Source organism: Remersonia thermophila, chromosome 3, assembly GCF_042764415.1.
Source record: "Remersonia thermophila strain ATCC 22073 chromosome 3, whole genome shotgun sequence".
NCBI lineage: Eukaryota > Fungi > Ascomycota > Sordariomycetes > Sordariales > Chaetomiaceae > Remersonia > Remersonia thermophila.
Window position 1 is genome coordinate 2726735 of NC_092219.1, and position 24311 is coordinate 2751045.

Consider the following 24311-nt stretch of genomic DNA (forward strand, 5'->3'; position numbering starts at 1 on the left):
CGAACCTGCACGTATTCGATATACGCTCTCCCACACAGCCAGGAAACCCATACATGACGCTGGAATAGCACGCGAGGAGGGGATATGTGTGACAAGTGCCTGCTGGTATGCAGCAACCCTGTAAAAATCAAACGCAGACAAGTGATCTTGTATCAGTTGTTTAGAGTTAGAAACCTGTGATATCCTACTACGACAGACCGCCAGACAGATCACCCCTCGCTCTGCCTACGCCGCCCACTTCCCCCTCCCGGCCTATCTGCCACACCCGCGCCGCATTCACCATGCAGTGAGCGCTGGATTAATACAAGATGGACACCTGGTGTCGAGGAAGCGAGGAAAAAGGCATCAGGATGCTAACCGGAAGGGGTAGGATAGGGAGTGGATCAGTCAAAAGGAGAGAGGGAGGTAAGACTGGGAGAAAGCAGAAAGCAAAGCAGCAGAGGCGACACTGCGCTGTACGTTGCGAGGACCGGGCAAGACGACGAAAAGGGACGCAAAGGAAAGGAAGAATACCAGGTATAGAACCTGTTTATCTAGAAACGGGGACAGAAGCAAGAGGTTCCTGGGCACCTAGCGAGGTGTCTATTTTGCGAGTCGAGCGAGGTATTAGAGCAATCTTTTCACCAAGACTGATACTAGGGAGCGAAAAGGAGGTTGGGGAAAATGAGAAGGGCCCTAGCCAACCGCTCGCTGGAGTTTTTCCGAACCTAATAAAGGCTACCGGACAATCTTTTCCTCCACTGTGATAGATAGATTCGTGAGCGACCCTTGTTACCTTGTTACCACCATTTTACAAAGAGGTGGATGCTTCTGCTGAAGGGGGTATACTCGACGTCGGCATCGCGAACGAGGGCCCAGGCTGGTTGGCAAGTCCGCTCACGGGAGGATCCGATCTCTGTACTTGAAAGATGTGGATTCTTATAATATTATATGCATACCAGAAGGAAACCCCAGCAACATGTTTTCCGTTGCTCTTCTTCCACCCCCGCAACCCAAATGCTCTCTACCCATCATGCCTTGTGCAGGTATATCCAAACATGCCTTCCATGCCAAACCCAACGCCGACAAAAGAAACTGTAGTGGAAAGTGCTTTATGCTCCATTCCCGGAACCGAGCCCCAAGTCTATCGCAGGAATCGACCATGTCTTGGGTGTATACTTGTAGCCGTCGATGACTTAAACCGACCCATCGACGAGGGTCTTGGCGATGTAAGGCCACCCCAGAAGACCACCAGCGAGGGGGAAGAAGCTGTTGACGCAAAATACGTGTTAGTCCCCGTCGTTATAGAGAGGATGGCCACCCCCAACACCAAGAGGGGGGGAAGAACGTACACAACAGCGTTACCCGCAGTCTTCTTGATCAGGCGGCCAAGGTCGGCGGGAGCCGGCTTGGCCGTAACGGGGACGCGCTGGAAGGGGTGCGGCTCAAAGGAGCGGGCAAAGCTCCGCAGGCTGCTCATGAAGGAGAGGTTGGCCTGCTGAGGGCGGCGGAGGAGGGTCTGGGCGGACTGGCGGGCGGCGACACGAGCGAACATTTTGGCGGGTTGGTTGTTTTTTTTTTTTTTTGTTGAAGAGTGTGAAAATAGTTGAGATGTCTCTTGGATGAGATACGACAAGACGGAGCAGCGAAGGGGCCGAGTCTTTGGTGGGATATGTACAGCGAGGGGGAGATTGGCTTGAGAGTTCTCCGAGGGGAGCTATTGATTTGACTGAGCGGTGATTGATTGACTGGATCGATGCGGACAAGACAAGAAGCACGCCACACCACCACGACGGCAGCATCGCCATCTTATACAAAGCAACCGCCTCCACCACGTTCATCGAAACGTTTCTCCCGCAACCGACATCTTCCGCCGCCGCCGCCGCCGCCGCGGCCACGGTAATTGCCCTCCTCGGCCAGGTCCTGCGAGGGGCCAACCGAGCCCATTCAGCCCCTCACGTCATCCCGCCAACCCGGGCCAAGTTCGTTCGCCTTTTGCAGAGTCGTCCAACGGAACGCGAGAGAGATAGAGCCGGCGTGGAAAAGCGACCCAGCAGAGTGGTGGCACGAGGCGTGAGGGTTGAGTTCAAACAGTTCACCATCATGCCAAACCAACATCAAAGTCGTCTGACCTGGCCGCGTCCAAGACGAGCTGGGAGGACGCCAGCCAATGAGGGGGCGCGCAGCCTTGGGAAACCGTTCGACACTTGGCGGCGAGTGGCACGATTTTCGGATGAACTTGGGTTCGCTTGCTGGACCCACCCTTCCACGCGACGACCACAGCGACGGTGGCCTGATTCGTCCGCAGGGGCCGCCACACCCACCAACCATGACCGCCGGGCGTCGCCCTGCCCCTCGGGGCTGCCCGTACCTCTTACTGCGTACATAGTAGGTTGCCTCATCCAGCCCAGCTGGGGCGTCACGTAACTATTCGGTGGGGGCCCCTGTGGGGGGGGGGGGGGGGGGGAAAGGGAATCCCGGGTCCATGTGTTTCCCCGTTCCTGACCAGCCTAGAATGCCCACCATACGAAAGGGGGGGAACCTCGAAATTGGCATGATATCTGGTGGTGGTTGCCGTTGTGCCGATCGATCTATCAGAGTCTATGTACACTAGGCCGGATCCGATCGGCTGGGACACCGGCGAGGATGTAGGGCGGCGGGTTGCGGCGATGACGCCATAGCAGGATGGTGCCCCGGATTGGCCCACGCGCAGGCCATTCCCACGTTGTCGGAAGCTGGACGTGGGCAGCCCTCGGGGGTTGTATGTATGTATACGTAAACTGAGGGGCATTGGGTTTTGATCCTGTCCATGTCACTCTTGGCCAGACGATGTTGCCCTCCCACCTCTTTCTTGCCCTCGACGACCTGACCAAGGCCAAAAAAAAAAAAAAAACAGCAGCAACGGGTATCATGATTCTATTATTCATACTCTTCTTTTTTGTTTCTTTCTTTCTTTTCTCACCTCCGCGGCTCTGCTATACCTTGTCTTCCGCTACGCCCGCGTCACGGTTGTCCCCTCAGCCGGCTCGAGCAGCTTCCAGTTGCACACAATGTTGTTTTGCTTGAACTGGCTGATGATGCGATTGGCGATCTCGTCAAAGTTGCTCGTCGCCAGGGCGAGAATGGTCGGGCCGGCACCGGACAGGCAGACGCCCAGCAGGCCGGGCTGCGACGCAGGCGTCATGGACTCGACGATCTCGGTCAGCCCGGGGATCAGCGTCTGCCGGTACGGCTGGTGCAGCTTGTCCTGCATGGCCAGATAGATGAGCTCCGGGTCCGGCGGCGACTGGCCCAGGGCGACGGGGAGGAGGGCGATTCTTTGGAGGTTGAAGGTCTGCGGAAGCGCGGGCCCCTGAGTTAGCGGTTCGGGTCAAGCAGCAGCAACGACAGAATCGGCACCGGGGAGCATCAACGCACCACGTCGTGACGGGGATACTGAGCCGGCAGAACCTCGCGCGCCTTGGCCGTGGCGACCTCGAACTCCGGGATGATGGCGACGGCCTTGATCTCGGGCGCCCAGGGGAAGGTGATGTGGTGACCGATGCCGTGCGGGGGCTCCGGCGGCCGCATGCCCGTGTCGATGCCGCCGGCCGGCGCGGGGAGCACCTCGCTCAAGGGGACCTCGACGCGGGCCGCGTCTTCGGGCGACAGCGGCATGAGGTAGGTGCCGACGAAGCCGCCAAAGAGCGCGGCGCCCACGTTATCCGGGTGGCGCTCTGGGTGGAGAGTCAGCGGCTGTTTCATTGATTTTTTTTTTTTTTTTCCCTCCTGGTGCCTCCATCCATCCAAAGGGTGCCTCCAAGGAGGTTCGGTCTCTCTCACCAATCATCAGGCAAAAGTCAAACAACCTCTCCGGGGTAAGGTGGTGGAGGCCGCCGACTTCCTTGCCGAGCATGACGCCGGCCACCACGGCAGCGCCCGACGATCCCAGGCCCCGGCCGAGCGGGATGGGATTCTTGATGTGAACATGGGTCTCGAGGGGGAAGGACCGCTGGTCGTGGCAGCGCAGCACGTAGAGGGCGACGCGGGTGAGCAGGTTGACTTGGGGGTCGAGGCTGATCTCATCGGTGCCCTCACCCTCGCCCTCGTATGTGATGCGGCAGTTGAGCGGGTGCGTCGACGACGTCTTGGAGCGGTCGATGGTGACGTGCAGCTCCAGGTACATGGACAGCGCCAGGCCGATGACGTCGAACCCGGGGCCAATGTTGGCGCTGGAGCAGGGCGTCTTGATGACGAACTTCTCAACGGTGGACGCCATGATGGTGGGTGGGATGGATGAGCCTGGCCGCGGCGGGCGAAAGGGGGGGGGATGGATGTCACACAGAGATGGATTGGGCGCTATCCCACAGTCGAGCGGTGCGTAACGCTCAGGTAGCACTCGCTCTCTCGGATCCTGGACTCGGAAAAGGCCGCAAAATAGACAGACCCGGCCTCACACACAAGCACAAAAAAAGAGAATCGCCGGCGTGGTCTTTGTGATGAGGTTCACGGTGATGTGCGTCGGCCAGACCCGGTTCATTCTCAGGACGCGGGGCCGACCAACAATTCTCCCGTGAGCCGCTGACGATGGATTTTTGCTGGGATCCGGAGGCCCCGATTGCGGAGCGGGGCTCGCCCCCCGATCCACTCCCGCACCGATGCTTTCCGCCAACTAGTTACCTTACTGCGTACACTGGACCTGGGATACCTATACCAACCCCAGCCGCCCCCCCCCTCCTTCGGGGCTGGGCATCCGTGGTTGACAACCCAATTTTAGATCCGCGACGTTCAAAACAAGCCATTCTGGCCTGGTTGGGCTCGATCCGTCATGGTGCCAACCTCGCCGGTTGCAAATTCCCATGCCACAACGGTGCTGCCTTGCTGCTTCGTCCACAGTTGCAGCGCAAACTTCACGGAAGCCTCGGTCGCGCGCGACCTTGTCATGGTCGCAGCGAGATGCATTCTCCTGGCCGTCCGAATCGTGCAGGACATGGATGGATGCCCCATCTGACCTACCCCCGGGTCGTCTCGCCCATGATGGAAGCGAGGTCTCTCGTCGTATCGTGATGACCTCACCTCTCCAAGGCACATGCATGAAGCAGCTACATACACGCACGGTTCCAAGAGAACGTAATCCGAGGGCGTCAAATCATTCCGTGAAATTATGCCACAGCTGGCATGGAGGTACTTGATTGATTCACCGCTGTACCAGGCCCTCCTCCTCTTCCTGAAAATCCGCCGTGCCTTACCCCCCCTACACCATGGTCCCATTACGAGAAACAGACCGGCCATCTCATCGCATGTACTCGCAAACATTTCCCCTCCTCCAGTTAAAACGTCATAGAAAGCAGTGTATCCTAGCCTTCCCCCCCCCCCCCCCCTTCCCCCAAAACTAGCCATGACAACTCCCAGCCCAGACGCACAACAAACCCATCATCAGAAAAGCCAAGAAGGTATAATCGCCCTGCGCAAAACAAACCCGCCCGCCGCGAAAACCAGCTCAACCAAACCAGAAATCCCATCATGAAGCAGCAGCACCTGGCCAAACCAGCAGCCCGTCTCTGCTCATTCATCCTCATCACCTTCGATCATCCATTCCTCCGCGAAGCATATCGCAGCAACTGACGTCATGTCATGCAAAGAGCCGTTATGAATCGTCTAACGGCTTTCCATCTAGAAAGTCAACGACTCCTGCGACGCAACGCTTCCGAATGTGTCTGTCAACCCCGGGGAAAAAAAACCGCCCGCGTCAGTAACCACCGCCTCAACGCAAAGAAAACAAGAAAAAAAAAAAAAAAACTAACCCCTCTTCCTCTCTCCCTCAACGGCGCTCTCGCTCGACCGTCCCAGAGCCGAAGGCCCCGCCCCCTTCCCCGTCGGCGTCATCGGCCGGGGCCCGCTAGGCCTCCGGCTGACACCGGCCTGCAGGGCGCCGCTAAGATTCCTGTTCTCCAGCCTCGGGCTGCTGCTCCCCCCGTCGTTGCTGTCGCGCTGGCTGACGTAGCTGGCAGTGGGCACGCCGTATGTCATGGTGCCGTAGCCGCTCTCCACGCTCTGGTGCGGCAGAGGGCTGCCGTGCTTCTTTTGCAGCTTGCTGACCCGCTTGTGCTGCGGCGGCGGCGTCGACACCTGCGGCTGCTGCTGTTGCGGGAGGGGGCTGGAGGGAGCGTCGAGGGCCTCCTTGGGCGGGCGCGGAGGCGGGATGTCGGTGCTACCGGTGGCGCTGTTAATGTTGAGAGGCGCCGGCGCCGGCGACGAGGACCAGGGCTGCTGGTGGTACTGAGCATCGCTGCCGTAGCCATCCATGTTCTGGACGAACCGGGACAGGCTGGTGGTCGAGCCTTGCCAGTCGGTGGCTGACTGTGGGCTCAGAGGCTGGTCGAAGCCAAGCGCTTGCGACTCGAGCGCCGCCTTGAAGCGCTCCGTTTGGCCCTGCCGCGGCTGCGGGTGCACCAGGTTCATCGAGTCGCGGTGTGCCTTGTACTTGGGATCCTCAGGCGTCATGCTCATGCTGACCCAGTTGGGGTCCGGCTGAGGGAGGTTGGGAGTAGCCATCTGCTCGTACATGTTCTCGGCGCCGTCGTCCTGCTGGTAACCCTGTGGCAGCTCCGTCTCCGAGAAGCCCGTGTGCAGCTTGTCGGTCTGAATGGGCTGCTGCGTCGAGTAGGGGTAGTTCTCTCCGTAGTGGTCCAGAGAGCCCGAGCGCGACGGCCCGGCGGCGAAGTTTGCCGTCTCGTCCTTGCTGGACTGCTTGCCATGGCTCATGGCGCTCGAGGCCGTCGTCTCCGACCAGCGCGAGATCTTGGGGATGCGGAACCAGCTCGACCTCGACTTCTTCTTGCTCTCCCCGGTGCCAGGAGTATTCTCGTTGCTTGGCGGCCCGACGGGGGTGTCCAGGGGCATCGAGCCGGCGGCCTGGTCTCGGCCGGGCGTCATGAGCTGGGGTGTATCATGCTTCCGGCCGTGGTCGTACTCCTCCTCGTTGTCTTCGGGCACCGTGCTGATCCTGTGCGCCGAGGGCTTGCGATCATATACGGGCTTGGTCGATGCGCCGCGGGACTGGAGAGACAGGTACCCGGACTGAGAGGCATGGCTTGCCGTCGACGTGCCGGCCATGCCCTCGGGCTCGTAGCCGTGATCTTGCTCGTCCTGGATCTCGGGCTGGATGTTGTCGTACGACGGGTTGACCTGGCCCAGATGGTGACCGGGGGCGGTTTGGGCCTTGAGGGTGTCAACTTCGGTCAGAAGCTGATTGAGCATGTCTTCGATCCTGCTCAGGTCGTTGGCCCCCTTAGCACTCAGACCCTTGAGCGCGCGACGGAAGAGGCTGCGCTTCTTGGCCGCGAGGTCGTCGCCATTGACGGAACCGGCCTGCGAAGCGACGTGGATCGAGTGACGAGTGCTGCCCGGGTAAGGCCGCGGTCCATTGATGGCGCGCTGCACCGTCTTGTCGGTGTTCTCCTTCACCTCGGTGATGATGACATCCTCGGTGTCGGCAAGGAGACGCTTGATGTCCTCGAAGTTGTTACGCATCTCGGTCGCGGCGCGAACGAGAGTCACCAGAATCTCGGTGTCACGCGCGCTGCGCTGGGCATCGCGAACCATCAACTAGAAGAAGTCAGTATTCCCCGCGAAAATAATGCACCAGGGATGACAGAAAACTTACGTGCTGCATCAGGGCGATGATATCCTTGGACTCGATGTTTTCGATGCCCGCGCCGGTCGCCGCGTCGTACATGGGAGTGCCCATGCCCTGAGACATGCCGCTGAGGTGACGAGTTTGAGACGTGAAGAAGGGATCCTCCGGGCCAGGGCCGACGAGGCCATAATCGGGGCTCTTGCCTTTGGCGTGCATGTCGGGCGTCTTGTTGGGCCCCTGGGAGATGTACCCCTCGTCGACCTTGTGGCCGAGCGGGCTGCGGGTGCCATAAAGGCCATCAAACGCCGCAGGGTCGAAACCCTGGCCCGCAAGCAGGGTGCCGTTCGCGATGGGGCTCGAGCCCTCGTATGGGTTCGTGACGAGCGTGTCACGCTTTCTGTCCTCGGGACTGCGATACCATTCGTCCTGATCCTGACCCTCGTTGTCGGCGGCAGCGAGGTTGCCTCTCTGCTGAGGGGTTGCCTGCGACGCGCGAGCCCCGTCGAGGTCCTGGTAGTCAACCTCATCTTGGGGATTCTGGGGATGCTGCCGCGGCGTGGCATCGCCTTCCCAGTGGTCATCTCCGTCACGACCCGATTCTCCGTTCAGGAGCGAGGGATTGGTGAGCATGTCGAAGTCATCGTCGTTCCACTGTCCAATCTCCGGCATTGGGTCGTTCGGATCCGGCATGCTGCTGAAGCCCATCTTGGGCCTGTTTGCCTCGCTAGCCAACGACTGCTGGCTTGCCGTGTCGATGCCGGGCCGCCGACCATTCTGGGTGCGGTCCTTGAACGACATGCCCTGTTCCGCCCCAGCGCCCTGGTAGTCGATCTGGTCGTCCGCGGCGACCGCCTGCTGCCCCTTGGCATTTTGAGCCCTGAGGACGGCGGCGGCGGCACCAACGGCCGCGCTCGTGATGGCCGCCTCCGACACGGTCGGGGACTGCCGATAGGTAGTCTTGGGCACCTTGCGGCCGTACTCGTCGAGATCGTACTCGACGAACTGACGGGACCGGTGGCCGTCGGATTCTGGGCTGACTCCCCTGGAATCAACCTCGTCGTGACGGCTCCCCACGGAGCGTTTTGACGGAGTGCCTGGCTCACGGGGGTGCTCCTCTTCGAGCGTTGACATCGCCTCGCGAGGGACGTACTGATGACCCACGGCACTCGACGAGTTTGTCAGAACAGAGCCGTCGATCATGGACGCATCCACCAAAGATGCCACGTTGGACTCGATGCCCGGAGGGTGGATTATGTCGGGATTCAGGGCCACTGCGTGGACAGCCTGACCTGAGGTGATGGCGTCGAGCTCGCTGCCGGGCGGGCTGATGACGCTGGCTTGGTCGAGCACCGAGCTGCGCACGCTTCTGTCGTCGCCCAAGTTGGAGTCGCTGGCGCGATGCGTGGCCCGGGACTCGCGAGCTGCCACGTCGCTGCCCTCCGTGTAGCCCGAGACGCTTGGGATCGGGCTTAGACCCCGCCGCTCGGGCTGGTACGGGACATACTTGAGAGGAGGAGGAACGTCCTGTGTGCTGTAATAGTCGTAGGGATTGTCTGCAGCAAAAGGCTGGCCGGACTCGGAGTCTTCGTAATCGTCGTCCTCTTCCCCACGCAGACGCCTCGCCATACGAGAAGGCACCTTCTTTCCATTGTCGTCGATGATGTATTCATCCCACTGCCCGGTTCTCTGTTCGGGCAGCTTCTTGAGGTCGCCATGGGAGACATTTGCATGGAGCGTCCCCAGAGCCTGCAAGAGATGCCTTGTTGGCGTTGGGGTGGACGACCGCGAAGGCCGCTCGTTCTCACGGTCACGGCTGGGGTCGAGCTCCTCGCTAGCCGAGTGTGGCCGGTCCGTCTCGGCGGACAGAATGGATGCCCTCGTCACGTCGGAGGCGTTGACGTCGCTCATCAAGGGCATGGGCACAGAGGGCGGACCGAGCTCCGAGTCCTCATCGGCGGTGATCTCAGATCCGCGGGCCCGCATCTCAGCCCTGCGACGCCGCCGCGCGCGCTGCTTGTCGTCTGACGGCGATTGAAGTAGCCCATGGATGGCAGCGGTGGCCGCCCCCATGGCAGCGCCGGCACCGCTGGCTTTGAGACGGTCAGCGCTATGCACCGGTGTGTCGTCGTAATCGCGGTCGTCGTCGATCGAGTCGTGACTAATGGCACTGCTATCGTCAAAGTCGTTACGGGCCTCTCGGTCGCGGCTCGCCTTGCTTCGCATGCTGTCGCGCGGCGTGAAGGGGCCTTTATCGGTAACTCCCGACCGCCGCCTCTCGCTCGCATAGTCGTCCTTTGATGCTGTCGTCGTGCTAGATGTTACGGAGTCGCGGCGGGTCTTGTGTTTGCTCTGCTCTCTCTTCAAGGCGTTCAGCTCGGGCAGGATGAGCCGGCGGATGGCGTCCTCGACGGTCTCGAGCAGCTTGGGGTTGTTGATGGAGGAAGCCTTGGAGGCAGCGGACCGGACGGAGTGCTGATCCATAGACCGATGGGTCGGAGCGAATGCGGACGAGACTACACTAGAATCTGCCGCGGATACGACCGAGTCGGTGTGGCCCTTGGACCGTCGGCGGGGGGACTTTGCGCGCTCGGAGTATTTGTCCTCCTTGGACAGGCTGCTCGTCCGACTCTTGCTCGGCCGATGCCTGCGGTCCCTCTCGCGGTCCCTCTCGCGGTCCTTCTCGCGGTCTCTGGTTTTGGATACGACCACTGAGTCACGCTCACGGGACTCGCGAGTCTTGCTGCGGAGCTTGTCCGCGGCCGCAGCCGCCCCCAGACCAGCAGCTGCCCCGGCGGCGTAGTCGCGAGACGGGTCGCGAGACGGGTCGCTCTTGGTCTCGGACATGCCAAATGATGTGGCTGGCCCGGAGCCATCGAGGAAGCTGTTGGTAGGGATGGCTGATATCTCGCTCCCCGTGGCGTTCTGATAGCTCACTTTGCTGTCGGTGGCCGGGATCAATGGGCTCGCTGGGCGACGGCGGCGAGCGTTGCCGCCCCGCTCGATCTCTACCTCGATCGGGTTGCGGCTGACAGTGCTCTCCTCCGTGGCCGAGGCGTACGAGCTAGTCTCCATGTCTTCCAGTGCTTCGATCTCGCTGCGCGTGGGGCCGACTTTGGATCCGGAACGCCGACTGGGGCTGTTCTTCCTCGATCTGGACTGCGAAATCCTGATGCGGTCACGTTCGGAGCTGCTCCTCGACCTGTTCTTGCTGCCCGGGGTGACGCGGACACGGACGCTCGGTTTCCGGGAATCGCTGGCGGCAGAAGTGTGGCTCGCCCTCCCGCCTTCCCAGTACTCGATGAGCAACGATGTTTGTGACTTGGTTGACCGGTGACCGCCTGTCCTGATGACAACGGGGGTGCCGTCGTCGGGGAGGGAGTAGGAGGACTTCTCATCACCGCTCTTGGATATCTCGCTTGTGACATCGCTCGGGGCGCCGGTCAGTGTTGAGTTTGTCTCGGTGGGCACAGGCAGCGGCGGCGGTGGCCGCCTTTTCGACTCGACAACCATGGGGAGATGCGCCTGGGAAGCTGACGCACGGCGGTCCGTTGGTTAGGTATCAGCGGGCCTTCGTGCCTCGCCGCCCAATGACTTCCCGCGGCAGGGGCTCAACGCGGGTGGTTCGACGATGAGCCGAGCGGGAAGCTCGAAGTCCCCGAGCGTAAAAGCACGCAGGAGTGAACCGAGAACGATCGAGCCCAGTCGTTTCAAGTGGCTCCCGTCAAGCGAGGAGCATTCGTGGCGGGAAAATCTGTTGGACAACGTGGGGCCTGTGAGCAACCAGTCCCAAGGCGACAGGATCAGTTGGGCTTCGATGGGGATGTAACACGGACTTCCGATGGTACAGAAAGGGATTATTAGAGAGAGGGAGAGAGAGAGAAAAGAGCGGAAAGACAAAAGTCAAGCGTGCGCCAACAGAGAAGACCGCACGAGAAGAAGAACAAAGATGATCAGGATGGAACCGTGTGATGATCGGTTGTGTTGTTGAGAGCCCACAAGCAAATGGGCACATGAGAAAAAACAAAATGGACGCCTCCGGAGGAGAAGAGAGGAGGGGGTTGAGGGGGGGGGGGAGGAAGGAGCTGGTTGGCAGAAAAGCGGGAGGCGGCGCAAAGACGGACGGCGCACGCAGGAGACAGGCTGGGGCTTGTTGAAGCGGCAACCAAACGAAGGCCGCCCGGAACAGCGGGGCACGTCGCAACCTACCACGGGAGTTCCAACAGCAGGGTTGGCGGATCGTCTGGCTTGGCTTGCTGCAGCTACCAGCGGCGAATCCAAGGAGTGTCTGGCCGCCGGTGAAGCCTCGGGAGAGACGGCCGAAAGTTGCACCACACCGGAGAGAGTTGCAACGGGGACAGCGTTTCCGATCGGTGGAGAGCCCGACAGCGTGGCAGACTTCCCACAAAGGCCTGCTGGCCTTGTTCGCGTCCGTTCGGCGATGCCTAGTGAGGTTGTTTACTCCTTGCTGCGGCCTGCGGCCCTCCGTCCGCCGGCGTCTCTGCGTTACCAATCCAGAGCTTGAGGGGCCTATGGGAGCTCCTGTGGCTGGCGAGTGACCCAGACTGATTGATGCGCTGGCGTTGCTTGGGGGCGTCGGCCAATCGCGCGCGGGGGCCGGGATGTCGGCTGCAGCGACGTGCAGCAGCGCGGGAGCGATGGGGAAGAAGCAACAGACGACGCAAGGCTCAGCGACGGGGCAGAGACCTCTGCATGAGATACGTTACCGGCAGGTAGGTTGTGCAGACAAGGAATGGGAGAGGCTGAGATGAGGTGTCCACGAGACGAGATGCGACCTTGCGAGCTTCTTATTGAGCGGCGGTGCGGAATAAGGTTTGGCGGCAGGACAGAATTTGGGGTTGGGTCCTGACGGGGAGCTTCACTGCCTGGAGCTCCGGGGGGGTGGAGGGGGGGCACCTCAGAACGGCTTGGTCGCAGCGAAGGATTCGAAAATCGGGGAGGCTGGGTGTGACGGCGAGAGATGGTAACGTTAGTCTGGGTGTAGTTTGCAGTGTTGACTTTCAGCTCGGCGCCCCGCCAAGGAAACCACCTGTGAACGTGGGTAAGGTTACGGAGCCCCGTGGTGCCCTTGAAGACTTCCTTGCGGATTGTGGACACCTTCAGGGGACGGGAGCAAGGCTTTAAGATCTCTCCACCCAAAGGCGAGAGAAGCCTGAAGCGGCTCCACACTGCCGATCACTCGGGAAACCAGACGTCACCCCACGGGCTGACCTTCCAGGTTGCCCCAAAAAGGGCTTTCCCAAGTCCAACAACCTGACCAAGGCCAGCGGACAAACGCCCTCTTGTTCTGCTGTGCCGCATCGGGTCTTCCGGGCAGCGAATGAAGTCTTTGACATGGAGAAACTCTGGATTTTGAATGATCGACCGACCGAGTGTCCAGGTTCTGACGGTCTAGCTTGCTTCTGTTTCACCGGAGCCAACCTTACACACATTGTGATTGGTGGGGGCCAGGACGAGATCTCCATCTGCGGTGAATGAGCTTAAGGTCCAATCATGGGGGCGGGTGGTTACTGCGTAGAAAGATCTCAGCCGAGTGTGCGGCAGTCATTGATAACTACCGAATATTGTTCTCTAACTTTCATCGCCAGCTCAGGTACTATTATACATCGTCGTCTTTTTTTTTGGCTGCAACCAGCAACAATCCTGCCGCCCAGGCTCCATCCAACACTCCAAATGCAACAACACGCCGTCGACCGCCAAAGCTCAGACACTACTTCGTCTTCTGGGTGACGAACTCGACCTCGGCGCTGCTCATGATATCGCGAACGATCGGGTTTTCCAAGTAATGGATGGGGAACCCTCCTCCAAGCAGAATCTTGAGCATCTCAACCCGGGCATGCAGCGACCAGGTGTTGATGAGCAGGAACTGGTTGTAAATGCGGATCTTTTCCCGGTATCCAAATTCTTGAAAGTCGCCTTCCTCCTCGTTCTTGGACCCACCGGTGTGCGGGTTCGGCCCCGACCGCCCTGCCGTCGAGTAGCCCGGTCCCTTGCCGCGCTCGAGCGACGTGACGATGCTCGAGAAGTTTGACCGCAGGTGCTTGCGGTCCTTCTTGGACACGCCCTTGGACGAGTCCCGCACAATCTCGCTCATGCGCGTCATGATCCGGTGCTGGTTGTACTGCATGCCGGAGCTCTCCCCTGTCGTTTCTTCATGCTCCCGGGCCGACTCGAACAGGAGCGCAATGTTTACCCCCGCGCTCATTTGCACTTCGGGGTCCGAGCTGTCGAGCTGTTCCATGAACGCTTCGATGGCCGATTCGCTGTGCTCTTCCAGATCATCCATGTAGCTGGCCACGAAAGCCCAAGCCTGCTGTGCCGCTGTCACGACCGGCCCGCTGTCCGCCGCGCCGACCGAATGGCCGTCGCTCTCGACAATCTCCAGGAGAAAATCGAGCGTCTCATCGGCCGCTGTGTCTGATCCTCCTCCATATGTAACCGCGATGCTCAACGCGTAGATGGCCTCGACCTTGACGTTGTCGTCCTCGACGTCCTGACAAGCGGACTTGAGGACGGGTAGCGCCTGATCGAACACGGTATCCGATGAGCAGGTGAGGAGGGTCAAGGTGAAGGCCTTGAGCGCCCTCAGCTTCTCCTCGTCGCTGCTGCCGCTCCGGATGAGGCGCAGAAAGACGGGAAAGAGCTCGGAGACGGATCGGTCGAGTTGCCGCTGCGCGAAGTGATGCTTCAGGAGATGGTTGTACCCGCCTAGCGTCGCCTCTCGCCCCTGTACGCTGCTCCGCTTGCGGTCTTGGAGCTCGGCGACACGGTCCTGCAGCCGTTCGGCCCAGGCGAGCCCTTCGCCGTCGTCATCCCCCTCCACCGAATTCGTGCTCATCGTCATGATGTCATCATTTTCCGAATCGCTCGCGAATTCATCTTCCGAGGCGTAGCGGCTGCCGGGTCGTGAGTTGGCGCGCGACGGAGCGCGCGAGCCGGCGCGAGAGTTGGCCGGCGATCCGTTGGGGGAGGAGAGGCCTGATTCGGGCCTTAACCGCGCTTTGCGTGAGATGGTCTTGCCTCCCCCGAGGGCTCTTCTTCGAAGGTCGGACATGTTTTGGCTCCGTAGTGCCGTCGCCCTTGTTTTCTGCGAAGTCGGAGGTCTAACGAGTGCGTGGCAAGAGGCTATGCCAAGCTTGAATGCGTCTGTGGGAGAAAGCTGAAGGCCGACGAGCTGTCGTGGGGGAGCGATTTTCAGGTGACGTTAGTGGCGGAAATGATACGACGCGGCAGCTCTCGGATGCGATGGGTTTTTTCAACGAAGTTGTGCGTGGGCAATACATCCATGAGTGACACGGATAGCGTGGCGTGGTTATGTGCTTGGCTCGTGGCTTTGGTGTTCGAGGCAGCTGCTGATCTTTCACAAAGAGGCCTTACAAATCAGGTGCGGCCCGCAGAATGCAGAACCGGACAATAAAGGAGCTTCATGGACGCTGATCATTGGGGCGGTGCTGTTTTATATGTTCGAGTACTGACTCTAACGTCGACAGTCGCAGGTCCACGGCTGAGGATCAGGGTCACAGCAGACCCAGCGATGACGCATGATGCATTTGGGTGGCACGCCACCCCGGGCGGGCTTGGCCGACAGGCCCCATGTGCTCCCGTCCGAGGCTGATGGCGGGGTGGCTTATCTCGTGGACGACCGACAGATGGCCGAAACACTCCAACACTCGAAATAGGCGGCATTTGGGTGGTTGGGGATCAAGGTCCCTGTGTTTGCTCCTGTTGACCATTGGACTTCGAAACAAATGAGTTCGTTCTCCTTTAGCATTACCAAGAGCCCGAAACCCGCTTTTGGTCCCTTCCCATCCTTTGTCGCTGCTCCAAAAAGATTGACCGTTATCGTCTCCACTGTCAGGTTGTCCAGGTCTCCTCCAGCCCCACGCCTATGGCCATGGCGGGGTCACTTGCGCACCCCGGCGACCGGGACCTTTGAGTGGTTGCATGTCGCGCTTAGCCTGAAATGGCTAATGTTGCCTTATGATCACGTGAATCATGGTGGCGAGACTTCGTGGCTCCGAAACACAATCGAGGTCCATGGCGAGCCGATGTTCGTAAACGAAGCTCTCCTCTGTTAAGGAACTCAAAAACTGGGTTGTCATGAACCGAAGCTTCAAGAGAAGCATAAAAAAACAACCGAAGTCTCCACCGCCTTGCACCCTGCCAGGACGCTACCGTGTATCATCACATGAGTGGACGTCCCAGACCCCACTTTCGAGGTTGACAGGGTTCCTTGCTGTGCTGTCACGGGCCCCTTGCCGCGGTGGACGTGTTGGCAGGAGGTGCTCAATGCCGTGGCTCGACATGCCAGCTTAACAAGAGGAGGAAATTGCCAAAGCAAAGCAGAGAGGGAGAAGCGGAACAAAATCCAAACATGTAAAAGTCATTCTTCGCGAAGAATTTGCCCTCGTTTCGAGCCGTGACAGGTCATTCTGCTGCTGTTGTCGGCCCCGCACCAAAACGACCTTTGGGGCCAGCACGACCATTCCGATGACTTCATAGGTCGACGGGTCAGCGCCCGGCCCCGGAGACGTTGCGCATCGATTCCCGGAGCATCGATTCCCGGAAACGTTCTTTCAGATATACGCCCATCACAACACCAGGCCTGCAGACTTTCCATGCCTTACGTCTCGTCCTTGAGGCTTCAAAAAGGGCGCATTTTGGAAGCCATCCCTTTACCTGGAGGTTTGCCTGCCGTGGACAGCCTGAACCTCGAGACTCGAAAGTCAGCATCGGCCGGATTGCGCCCCTCCAAGGAGCCACGATAAGGCAGAAGGCTGCCTGCTCCTCGACCCCGCCTTCCAAAACAGCTCCCCTTTCCCAGAGCCAAGGGGCTTTGTTAGAGCACCCGACTGACTCGGCGTTTCGGACCACGCCTGCCTTGCCTCGTCTCTTACTCTTTCTCCTCTTCAACCTCAACCAACTCGGCTCCCGTCCTCCATGCCATAAGCTCCTGGTTTATTTGCATATTCTCGACAATCCATGACCGAGTCCTAACCCGACCTACCAGCGGTCCGAGAGTTCGCTCTGGCGCGGAAGAAACCCGACCCAGCAGCCTGCTACCACCTTCCGCGTCCCAGTCTCCCTTCATATTACGGCTCAGCCCCTTGGCCAGTTTCTCCTTCGACCCCATAGAAACGATCCCGGAACCACAACTACAACAAGGGCTCCACCAACGGTGGACATGTGTCTCACGATGCCTCTGGGGCCCAAGACTACGAAGTCGGGTATGTTTTATGATGTGTTGACATGCTTCCGCCCTCAGCCTCTGAGGTCTTGGAGTCCGAGGACTAATTCCAACCTTACCCCTCCCTCAGTGCTGCTCAGCCTCACCGCAGTCTCGGACCCAGGCCATGACGTCGACTTCCCCGAGCGTCACATCATTCTGAGCACAGAGAACGACCACATTACCATCGGACGAAGCTCCAAGGTTTCTACCAAGGGCTTCGTCGCAGGTGAGGACAATGCCTGGTTCGACAATCCAGTCATGTCCCGGAGGCACGCTCTGTTGCGTGCGAATCTGGATGATAAGGTCCGTCTTCATTCCTTATCAGGTTTCCAAGCGCCTTTCTAACGGCCGACCAGAAAGTCGAAATCAAGGACCTCGGTTCTCTGCACGGAACCTACCTCAACGGTGACGAGAGACTGCCCAAGGAACAGGCCCGACAGCTGAAGGAGGGTGACATGATCAAGTTCGGCGCCACGATCTGGCAAGGGACCACGCAGCACGTCCCCACCACAGTCCGCGTCGATTTTCAATTCTCGGAGTGGTAAGATGGCCTTCTGTCATCGCAGTCGAGCACGTATTGATGCTATTGATCCAGTGTCGCACCCCGCTCTTTTGTCGTTCCCGACGAATCGGATGAGGAAGTCTCAGAAGAAGATGCGGATGACGTCCACAAGAAGATGAAGCTTTCCAAGAGCCAAACGTCTACAAAAGTCCGATCCTCCATCACTGAAGTTATCGACCTCACCGGTGCTCCTCCAAGCCGCAATACTTTGAGCATCATTGATCTGTCTTCTCCTCGCGGTTCGCCAGACCATGTCGACGACACCACAGTCCTGGGAAACCCTGCAGAGAGTCAGGAGGGGTCAGGGGTTCAATCCAACGACAAGACCGATGGCATGTTGGTCAACTCGAATCCCCCTGCGACGGCTTCCATCAACAAGAAAAGCGATTCCGGAAATCTTCCTGCTGGCACCTCTGACTATGATCCCGAGTTTGACGATGTGGATCTGCCTTGGTCGGATCTCGAAGGGATCGACGATGGTGACTACGCTGCGGCAAGCAGCATCCGGACAGATGACGAGTCCTATCCGGACAACCAAGAGGAACATTCCGAGGACGGCAGCGAACTTCCGTTCTCGGATGACGAAGGGCAAGGGCCTTATTCGGAGAGTGGCAGCCAGGCCGATTCCATGGGCGAAAACGTGAGCCATGGCGAGTATCTGGATGAGGGCTCTGCCAGCGAGGATGGCAGCTTCGATGAACCCAGTGAGGCTAAAGAACTCGGGGATGCCTGCCCCGTGCCGGATTCGAATCCGCCTCTGCCCCCCATCCGAGACTTCGCCATGCCTCGCACATGTGACCAGCCTCGTATCACGTATGATCCCGACTATCCGGAGATCATGCCGCTGGTTCAGTCCCTCTCACGTCCTCCCGTGGCTTCGGGACTGCGTGAGACAGCCAGCCGGGGCGCGAACAGTTGCAGCATCGAGTTGTTGTTGAACCGAGATCAAGGATCCCTCCCTGTTGCTTGCCAAGAGCCTACGCCAGCAAGCAAGGATGACCCAAACCCCAGCACTCAAGCACAGGATGCGGTCACGGCGGACAGCAACGAAGCGCCACCAAGTTTTTCTCCAACCTTGTCTGGGGCCATCGATTTGGGCATCAAGACAGGAAAGATGGATTTTTTCATAGCCCGAGAAGAAAACAAGCTTGCCATGACTTCTCAGAAGACCTCGCAGCCTCGTCCGGCCTCGTCGGTGCACGAACTGTGCAATGCGACCGAGCCGACAATCGAGCCAGCGAAGGGAGAAGAGCTGCCAGAGGAGTGTCATCACCAGGCTCCTGTTGCTCAGCCGGAGCATGGCTCCCCGTTCTCTGAGCTGATGGCGGAGTTCTCTCGTGGTGCTGCCTCGGTGTTTGCCCGTGAGGTTGCCCCGCGCATGGGTTCGCCTGTGAGCATGGGTGATGAAACCGAGGAGCCTTCTTGTCCGCTGGACCAGGTGGTTCCCGAGACTGCAGCATCTGATATTCCCCTTGCGGACGGCAAGTTGAAGCGCAAAGCTGAAGAGATCTCCGACACGACGCATGAGGAAGAGCAATGGGCTGCCAAGGCCGCTGCAGTGCTCTCTCCTGCTCCGAGCATCAACGGGGAACAGCAGTGTCTGCGTGACGATAAGCCTGGCGAGGCCGGTCAGGAGACAACTGAGGTCTCAGCTAAACCCGCTTCACCTGAACGCGTTCAAGACGGCGACTCGGCGGTGGCCCCTCTTCCTGCCGAGAGACCGGCAAAGCGGACTCGGATGATGCGTGTCGCCGAGCGTTTGGGATACGCCGCTCTGGGTGGCGTCACGGCAGGCGCGGTCATCGTCAGCACGCTGATTTACACGGCTCCCACTTTCACTTGAGGAGCAAGAATGATGAACTGATGAGGGGTAATGATGAAAGATTTTATTTTTATGACTTGCAATCGCTTTGGGTTGTTTCCTTATATGTCTTTTAGGTGGCCCAGAAGTGGTCTATGGGGCGTTTGGAAGGGCAACTGGTTATTTGGCAATGGCTTTGAGGGAGATTCTGGGACGGGATATTACGGAAGGAAAGGAAGACAGGGAGAAGATGCTTCGAGGGGGAAATCCAGTGGGGGGCTGCGACACGGGGCACAAGGCTACTACCACAGCATTTGGTGTCGCCGCCCGGTTCTGTCCTGCAGTTGACTCTGTCATCGAGTTTTCCCGTTGTGTCGTATGTTCTACCTTCGCAACTACCACTAGCTATCTATCTAGGTATGACTGAATGTACTGGCTTTTTCCATATGACCCGACGAGCTTATCGGCGTGATTTCGTGGACTTCAGCTTTATGTAGTAGTTTCTCCAAACATTTCCAGGCCTCATCCAATCGCAACCTGGGGAAAGAAGGACATCAACCAGGTCTAGGAGGATGAAGGAAGCGTTGCCCAGCACCAAATATTGGTCTCAAGCCCCCCGATCCACCACCGCGATGAAAACCTCAAATCAACACCTGTTCCTTTTCCCAGCTAGTATACGCAGACGCCAAGTCGCAAATGCGGGCACCACCTCGCCATGATGGCTGCACCATGATGCCGGGAAACAAGCCCTCCGGGCTCTGTTAGGCTCGGAGACCCAGGCCGTGGCCACCGGCCTTCGCAGTGAACCGGTCAGTAATATTGGGCTGGGCCGGGAGCATCAGGTTCCGGTTTGTGCTTACGGTTAGCGGCCCGATCTGCGCGGGCGGGACAAGAGATGGAAGCACACAGCAGCATTTGTCAAAGTAGGGTTGACCTACGTGAACAGGTCACGGGGACGGAACAGAGTTCTGACTGCGCAAGAACCCAATGACCGGGAAGGCATGGTGGCGAGCCTCTCCGCGAGATAACCGGGTTTGGTCTCGTTCAACAGTGCCGGGCCATCAAATGCATGCCTCGTGGACTTGGCTGTATGCACAACCCCCAGAGCCTCCCCTCATCACGCTTGACAAGATGTTGAGACTGTTGGTGCCCTCGTGGCGCCAACACGTGGTATGACAGGTCTGCGATGGTCTTCCTCTCCTGCTGTGATACCTACCTCAGACGCAGGGAATGTTATGGGAACGACCCCGACGGCAAGATGACGTTGGATGTGGTGACTTCTAAAGATGGAAGCTTTTGTGGGTTCACATGTCTTACCTGCAGGACCGGCGTTGTTGAGCTCGGTTGGTTTACTCAAAGACGTTGAGGCAGAGGGTGATTCGGCTCAAAGGGAGGGATGACGATGATGGACGGGGGGTCGTGGAGACAAGAGGGAGGAGGTAGCCCCAGGGTGGGCTCTCATCGCTGACGCTTCTCAAGCAAATAACCAAAAGCCTAAACCCAGATCTATGGGTACCAGTACCGCGCCTCCAGGAGGGTAGCAGCGGTCCGATTGGTACTTCTTCAGTTGGCTAAACTGGGGCCGCTGCAGATAAGCCGAGCAAGCCACATGGACTTGCCAGTGCAGCCGACTACTTCCGCCCCTGCCGTTGGTATACTTCTTATCAAGTGTGTAAAGGGGGGACCGGTGTGACTGTCGTCCCCCTGTCCATGAGCACGTTAGATGCGGCATGTGCTCCTTTGGTTGACGATACTCTGGTTTCAGTTAGGATGGCTGTGATCTGAGGCCTGTGATTCGTCGGAGCCTTCGAGATGGTCGGGCTCACTGCTGTACTGCCTGGACCGCCTTGGGCATAGGTCGTCAGGATTGAATGGTCAAGCTTGAGACATCTGCTGGCCGGTGGTGCCTCGGCAGCGCACAAGCATCGACGACATGGGAGGCACTTTTTAAGCCCCGTCGTTGGAAGTCTCTTCGAGTCGTTTCGGTGCAAGAGCTGTGAGGCATGCTTTCATAATGGATGCTTAGTGGAACATAACATGGTGGCCATGTATCTCATGTGATTTGCTGGCACCTTTTCAGGGAGGAGGCGCTGTTGCCCACCATCTTCGAGCGAACGCGGGGCGGTCTACCTAGCCACGATATGTTCGGTTGCTCTGACCAAGATTGCGTTGGATTCCGCCCATCAGCGATGATGAGGTCCAAGAATAACTGCCGAAGGCTGTTGGTGTCTAGCTTCACTAAGACACTTATTTTGAGATGGGTGTTCGAGTCATTGCAGAAGCCCCCCGGTGATCGTCACCGGGGTGTTCTCGTGAAACGTTGGGTCGCCTTCCCATTTCTGGAACCCGAGGCCGCCAGATGGAACCAACGCATCCCCTCCAATGGTCGATGATGAGCTGGGGCGGGGTAGGACATCATAGAAGACAGCCCTCCCACGGCAGAGCGGCCCGGTCGTTCGCCAAAGCTGAACGAACGCCGAGCGTGTCGAGAATAAAGGCAAACTGGACGGCAGGAGAAAACAGGAAATCCGGGAGGGGATTGGCATGGTTACACCGCTGGTAGTTACTGAAAGCCTCGGTAGCTCAAGGAACGCACACCAAGTGGCGATGGCGATGCGGCGATGCTTGAGGCAAAGGAGCGATGGATAGACGCAGCAGCGAGGGTCCTTTGCTTGCTTTGTCGAAAGGCGAGCACTGTTCGCTGGCAGCAGCTAAGAGCGTGGCGCCCCTATAAGGGTGGGTTCTTCGAGTCTCGGTCTACGGGTACTTGCAGGACCTTTGGCATGATGCCTGCAGCATGACGGTGGTCGCTGAGGTTGGGGCAAGGGTGCTTTCAGGGATCGGTTGCATGACCCGAGATGTAACCTAGCAGCTCTGACCAAACGGGACATGGACGACAGAAGAGGCTCCGGGGAAGCATTTACGTATAATATCGGATGACCGCTTAAGGCCAAGCCTGTACGTATGAGCTACGAGTTCATGAATGTCTCACATCAGCCGGTCAAGGGATGTAGGCGACGCCGCCTTGACTTGAGAAGAACTTTCCAGGCTGCTGGGACCTCGAAGCGTCATTTTTGGCGCAGAGCCATGATCACCGGACCCGTTTCCATAGGGGCAAGAATGCCGTCATTGGATCACCATCAACAAGCGGTTCGGCAGCATGGACGATAACACACTTCACGCCATGGAGCAAGGAGCCATGACCCGAGCCCTTTTGCGCGGAAGGAGACCCAAGGATCATAAAAAGGAGGGATCCCATCTGGCTTTGGAGCTTCATCATCAGTCTCAGCGGCCAGCCATTCACCCGGCACCCGGGATGACAAGTCCTCCTTCTCCCATCACCTTCCTGTGAAACACCGTTACGAGCCGGAACCCCCCTCGCTGACACACCCTACGATGGACCCCGAGTCTTGCGGATGCATTCGGATGGGCGACGGCCGGTTATATTCACCAGTGCTCTGTGACGCGTGCGCCGGGAGCATGAGAATGTAATGTGCTGTCCCTACCTCGTGCGTGGTCCTGGTTGACACTGACGACTTCAGGGGCTGTTACCGCTGTGGTGGAACTGGGTCGTTGTTGTACCCATGCCCACACCAGCAGTCGCTCAGGTCACAATCCCCCTTGTCCTCTCGCACGCATAGCCGGTCGTCGTCCCGCCGCATCACGGCATCTAACGGAAGCGGGTTGTCACCTGTCCATCACGAACGGCTTTCTCTCGAGAGGAGCGAAGATCGGGTGGGCTATCAAGGGTGTCTGGGGTAGTGTTGATCCTTTTGACTATCAAGTGGGTTGATAACCTTGCATGTTTGCCGGGTTAGCGTGCTGTGCCCTCCCCCTCCTCTTGAGGCCTGACTGACGTCCCCTAGAGTCTTGCCCTGGTGCTGATATCAACCATCGGGTTTCGGTTCTGTAGAGGATCAATGGCACCGAGGGATGTCTTGTGTTAGTAGAGCACAGTGGCGCGTGGGAGTTGTCGGACTGATTTGACCGGATACATTGCTTTGTCTATCTGTTTCTCCCTTTCACGCAGGTTATGACAGATAGTAAACACGATGATCGTTCCATTACAGTGCCAGCACTTGAGTCTGTGTGAGTATCAGGGTGGGTATCAGCGCTAGCGCCCTCAAGAAGCGATGTGAGGAAATTGTCATAGGTGCTCGCCGTGTACAACCTCTCAGATTCCATGAGGATAGACTGATTAAGAGCGAACTTGCACGGAGACAGCAAATCGGACATTCCACACTTAACAAGAGCACTTTGAGAGTAAAAGCTCGTAACGCTGGCGAGCATTTGAGGAAGAATATAGCATCCAGCAAGCAAGATAGTTCTGTTCTATTATGCCGTACTCGACATCATCTGGCCAAATCTGACTGGGGGCGCATCATTGGGCGATGAGGATGGGGAGCGGATGGCCTGATGCTCTGAGGTCCAGGGGTTCTGGAAGACGGATTTACCTCCTAGGCTTTTTTGGGCTCTTACATGGTAGAGCGTTGGCTCCTTCAGTCTTTGAGCTTGTAATCCGTTATGAGATTTGGATCTGTGCATCGTTGAGAATTTGACTCTGGGGTAGTTGGTTCCAATGCCCTTCTGTGTCAAGGCTTGGAAAGACAGTATGTAGAGTCTGTTGGTCCATGGAATAACTCGATAAAAGGCCTGTTTGTGACAGTCACTGGTACATACGGCCATACCCACAAGAAAGCACGGGATCCCGTCCGCTCTCCCCTAGTTAAGCTTGTGAGGGCTCGAGTAGTAGTTGGGTCGGTGACGACCAGCGAATGCCGGGTGCTGTATGTTTTTTGTCGTCTGCTCTTTTTTTTTTTTCTCTATTTATTCGCTGACTCTCCCTCAGCATTTTTGTCTCTTTCATATCTACCTTGATACTGTAGAGAAGAAAAGTAGTTAGATGAGTGAGGAAGCAGATGGACTCCGTCTTGACCGGCCGTGTGGGTCGGCCAAGCTCGGTCATATCTGCCAGTCGGAGGGAGGCCAGAAAAGCCCCACTCGGCCCCCGGCCCGGGGTTGGCCGGCCGTATGCCCCACTTCGATTCTGGAACCCCGCCCAGGTTTCGCACTGAGGTGCAGCAACTGGAGCTTCCGTAAGCAT

At 58.5% G+C, this 24311-nt stretch overlaps 6 protein-coding genes across 6 annotated transcripts; 2 read left to right on the forward strand and 4 right to left on the reverse strand.

The window, feature by feature from the left end:
* Positions 1-1175: 1175 nt before the first annotated feature.
* VTJ83DRAFT_3580 (uncharacterized protein) lies at positions 1176-1534 on the reverse strand (the record flags this gene model as incomplete). The annotated part of the gene is made up of 2 exons (XM_071009974.1): positions 1176-1248; positions 1332-1534. 2 exons carry the CDS (start codon positions 1532-1534, stop codon positions 1176-1178), a joined length of 276 nt encoding a protein of 91 aa, XP_070867458.1.
* A 1437-nt stretch (positions 1535-2971) lies between these two features.
* On the reverse strand, positions 2972-4237 carry VTJ83DRAFT_3581 (uncharacterized protein; the record flags this gene model as incomplete). The annotated part of the gene is made up of 3 exons (XM_071009975.1): positions 2972-3313; positions 3397-3695; positions 3802-4237. The coding sequence occupies 3 exons, from the start codon at positions 4235-4237 to the stop codon at positions 2972-2974; spliced, it is 1077 nt and encodes a 358-aa protein (XP_070867459.1).
* A 1394-nt stretch (positions 4238-5631) lies between these two features.
* VTJ83DRAFT_3582 (uncharacterized protein) lies at positions 5632-11107 on the reverse strand (the record flags this gene model as incomplete). Its single annotated transcript, XM_071009976.1, has 3 exons — positions 5632-5675; positions 5763-7566; positions 7625-11107. 3 exons carry the CDS (start codon positions 11105-11107, stop codon positions 5632-5634), a joined length of 5331 nt encoding a protein of 1776 aa, XP_070867460.1.
* A 2218-nt stretch (positions 11108-13325) lies between these two features.
* On the reverse strand, positions 13326-14669 carry VTJ83DRAFT_3583 (uncharacterized protein; the record flags this gene model as incomplete). The annotated part of the gene is made up of 1 exon (XM_071009977.1): positions 13326-14669. One exon carries the CDS (start codon positions 14667-14669, stop codon positions 13326-13328), a length of 1344 nt encoding a protein of 447 aa, XP_070867461.1.
* Positions 14670-16799: 2130 nt separating this feature from the next.
* On the forward strand, positions 16800-19249 carry VTJ83DRAFT_3584 (uncharacterized protein; the record flags this gene model as incomplete). Its single annotated transcript, XM_071009978.1, has 4 exons — positions 16800-16842; positions 16933-17147; positions 17201-17385; positions 17440-19249. 4 exons carry the CDS (start codon positions 16800-16802, stop codon positions 19247-19249), a joined length of 2253 nt encoding a protein of 750 aa, XP_070867462.1.
* A 3354-nt stretch (positions 19250-22603) lies between these two features.
* On the forward strand, positions 22604-22969 carry VTJ83DRAFT_3585 (uncharacterized protein; the record flags this gene model as incomplete). The annotated part of the gene is made up of 2 exons (XM_071009979.1): positions 22604-22695; positions 22750-22969. The coding sequence occupies 2 exons, from the start codon at positions 22604-22606 to the stop codon at positions 22967-22969; spliced, it is 312 nt and encodes a 103-aa protein (XP_070867463.1).
* Positions 22970-24311: the final 1342 nt, after the last annotated feature.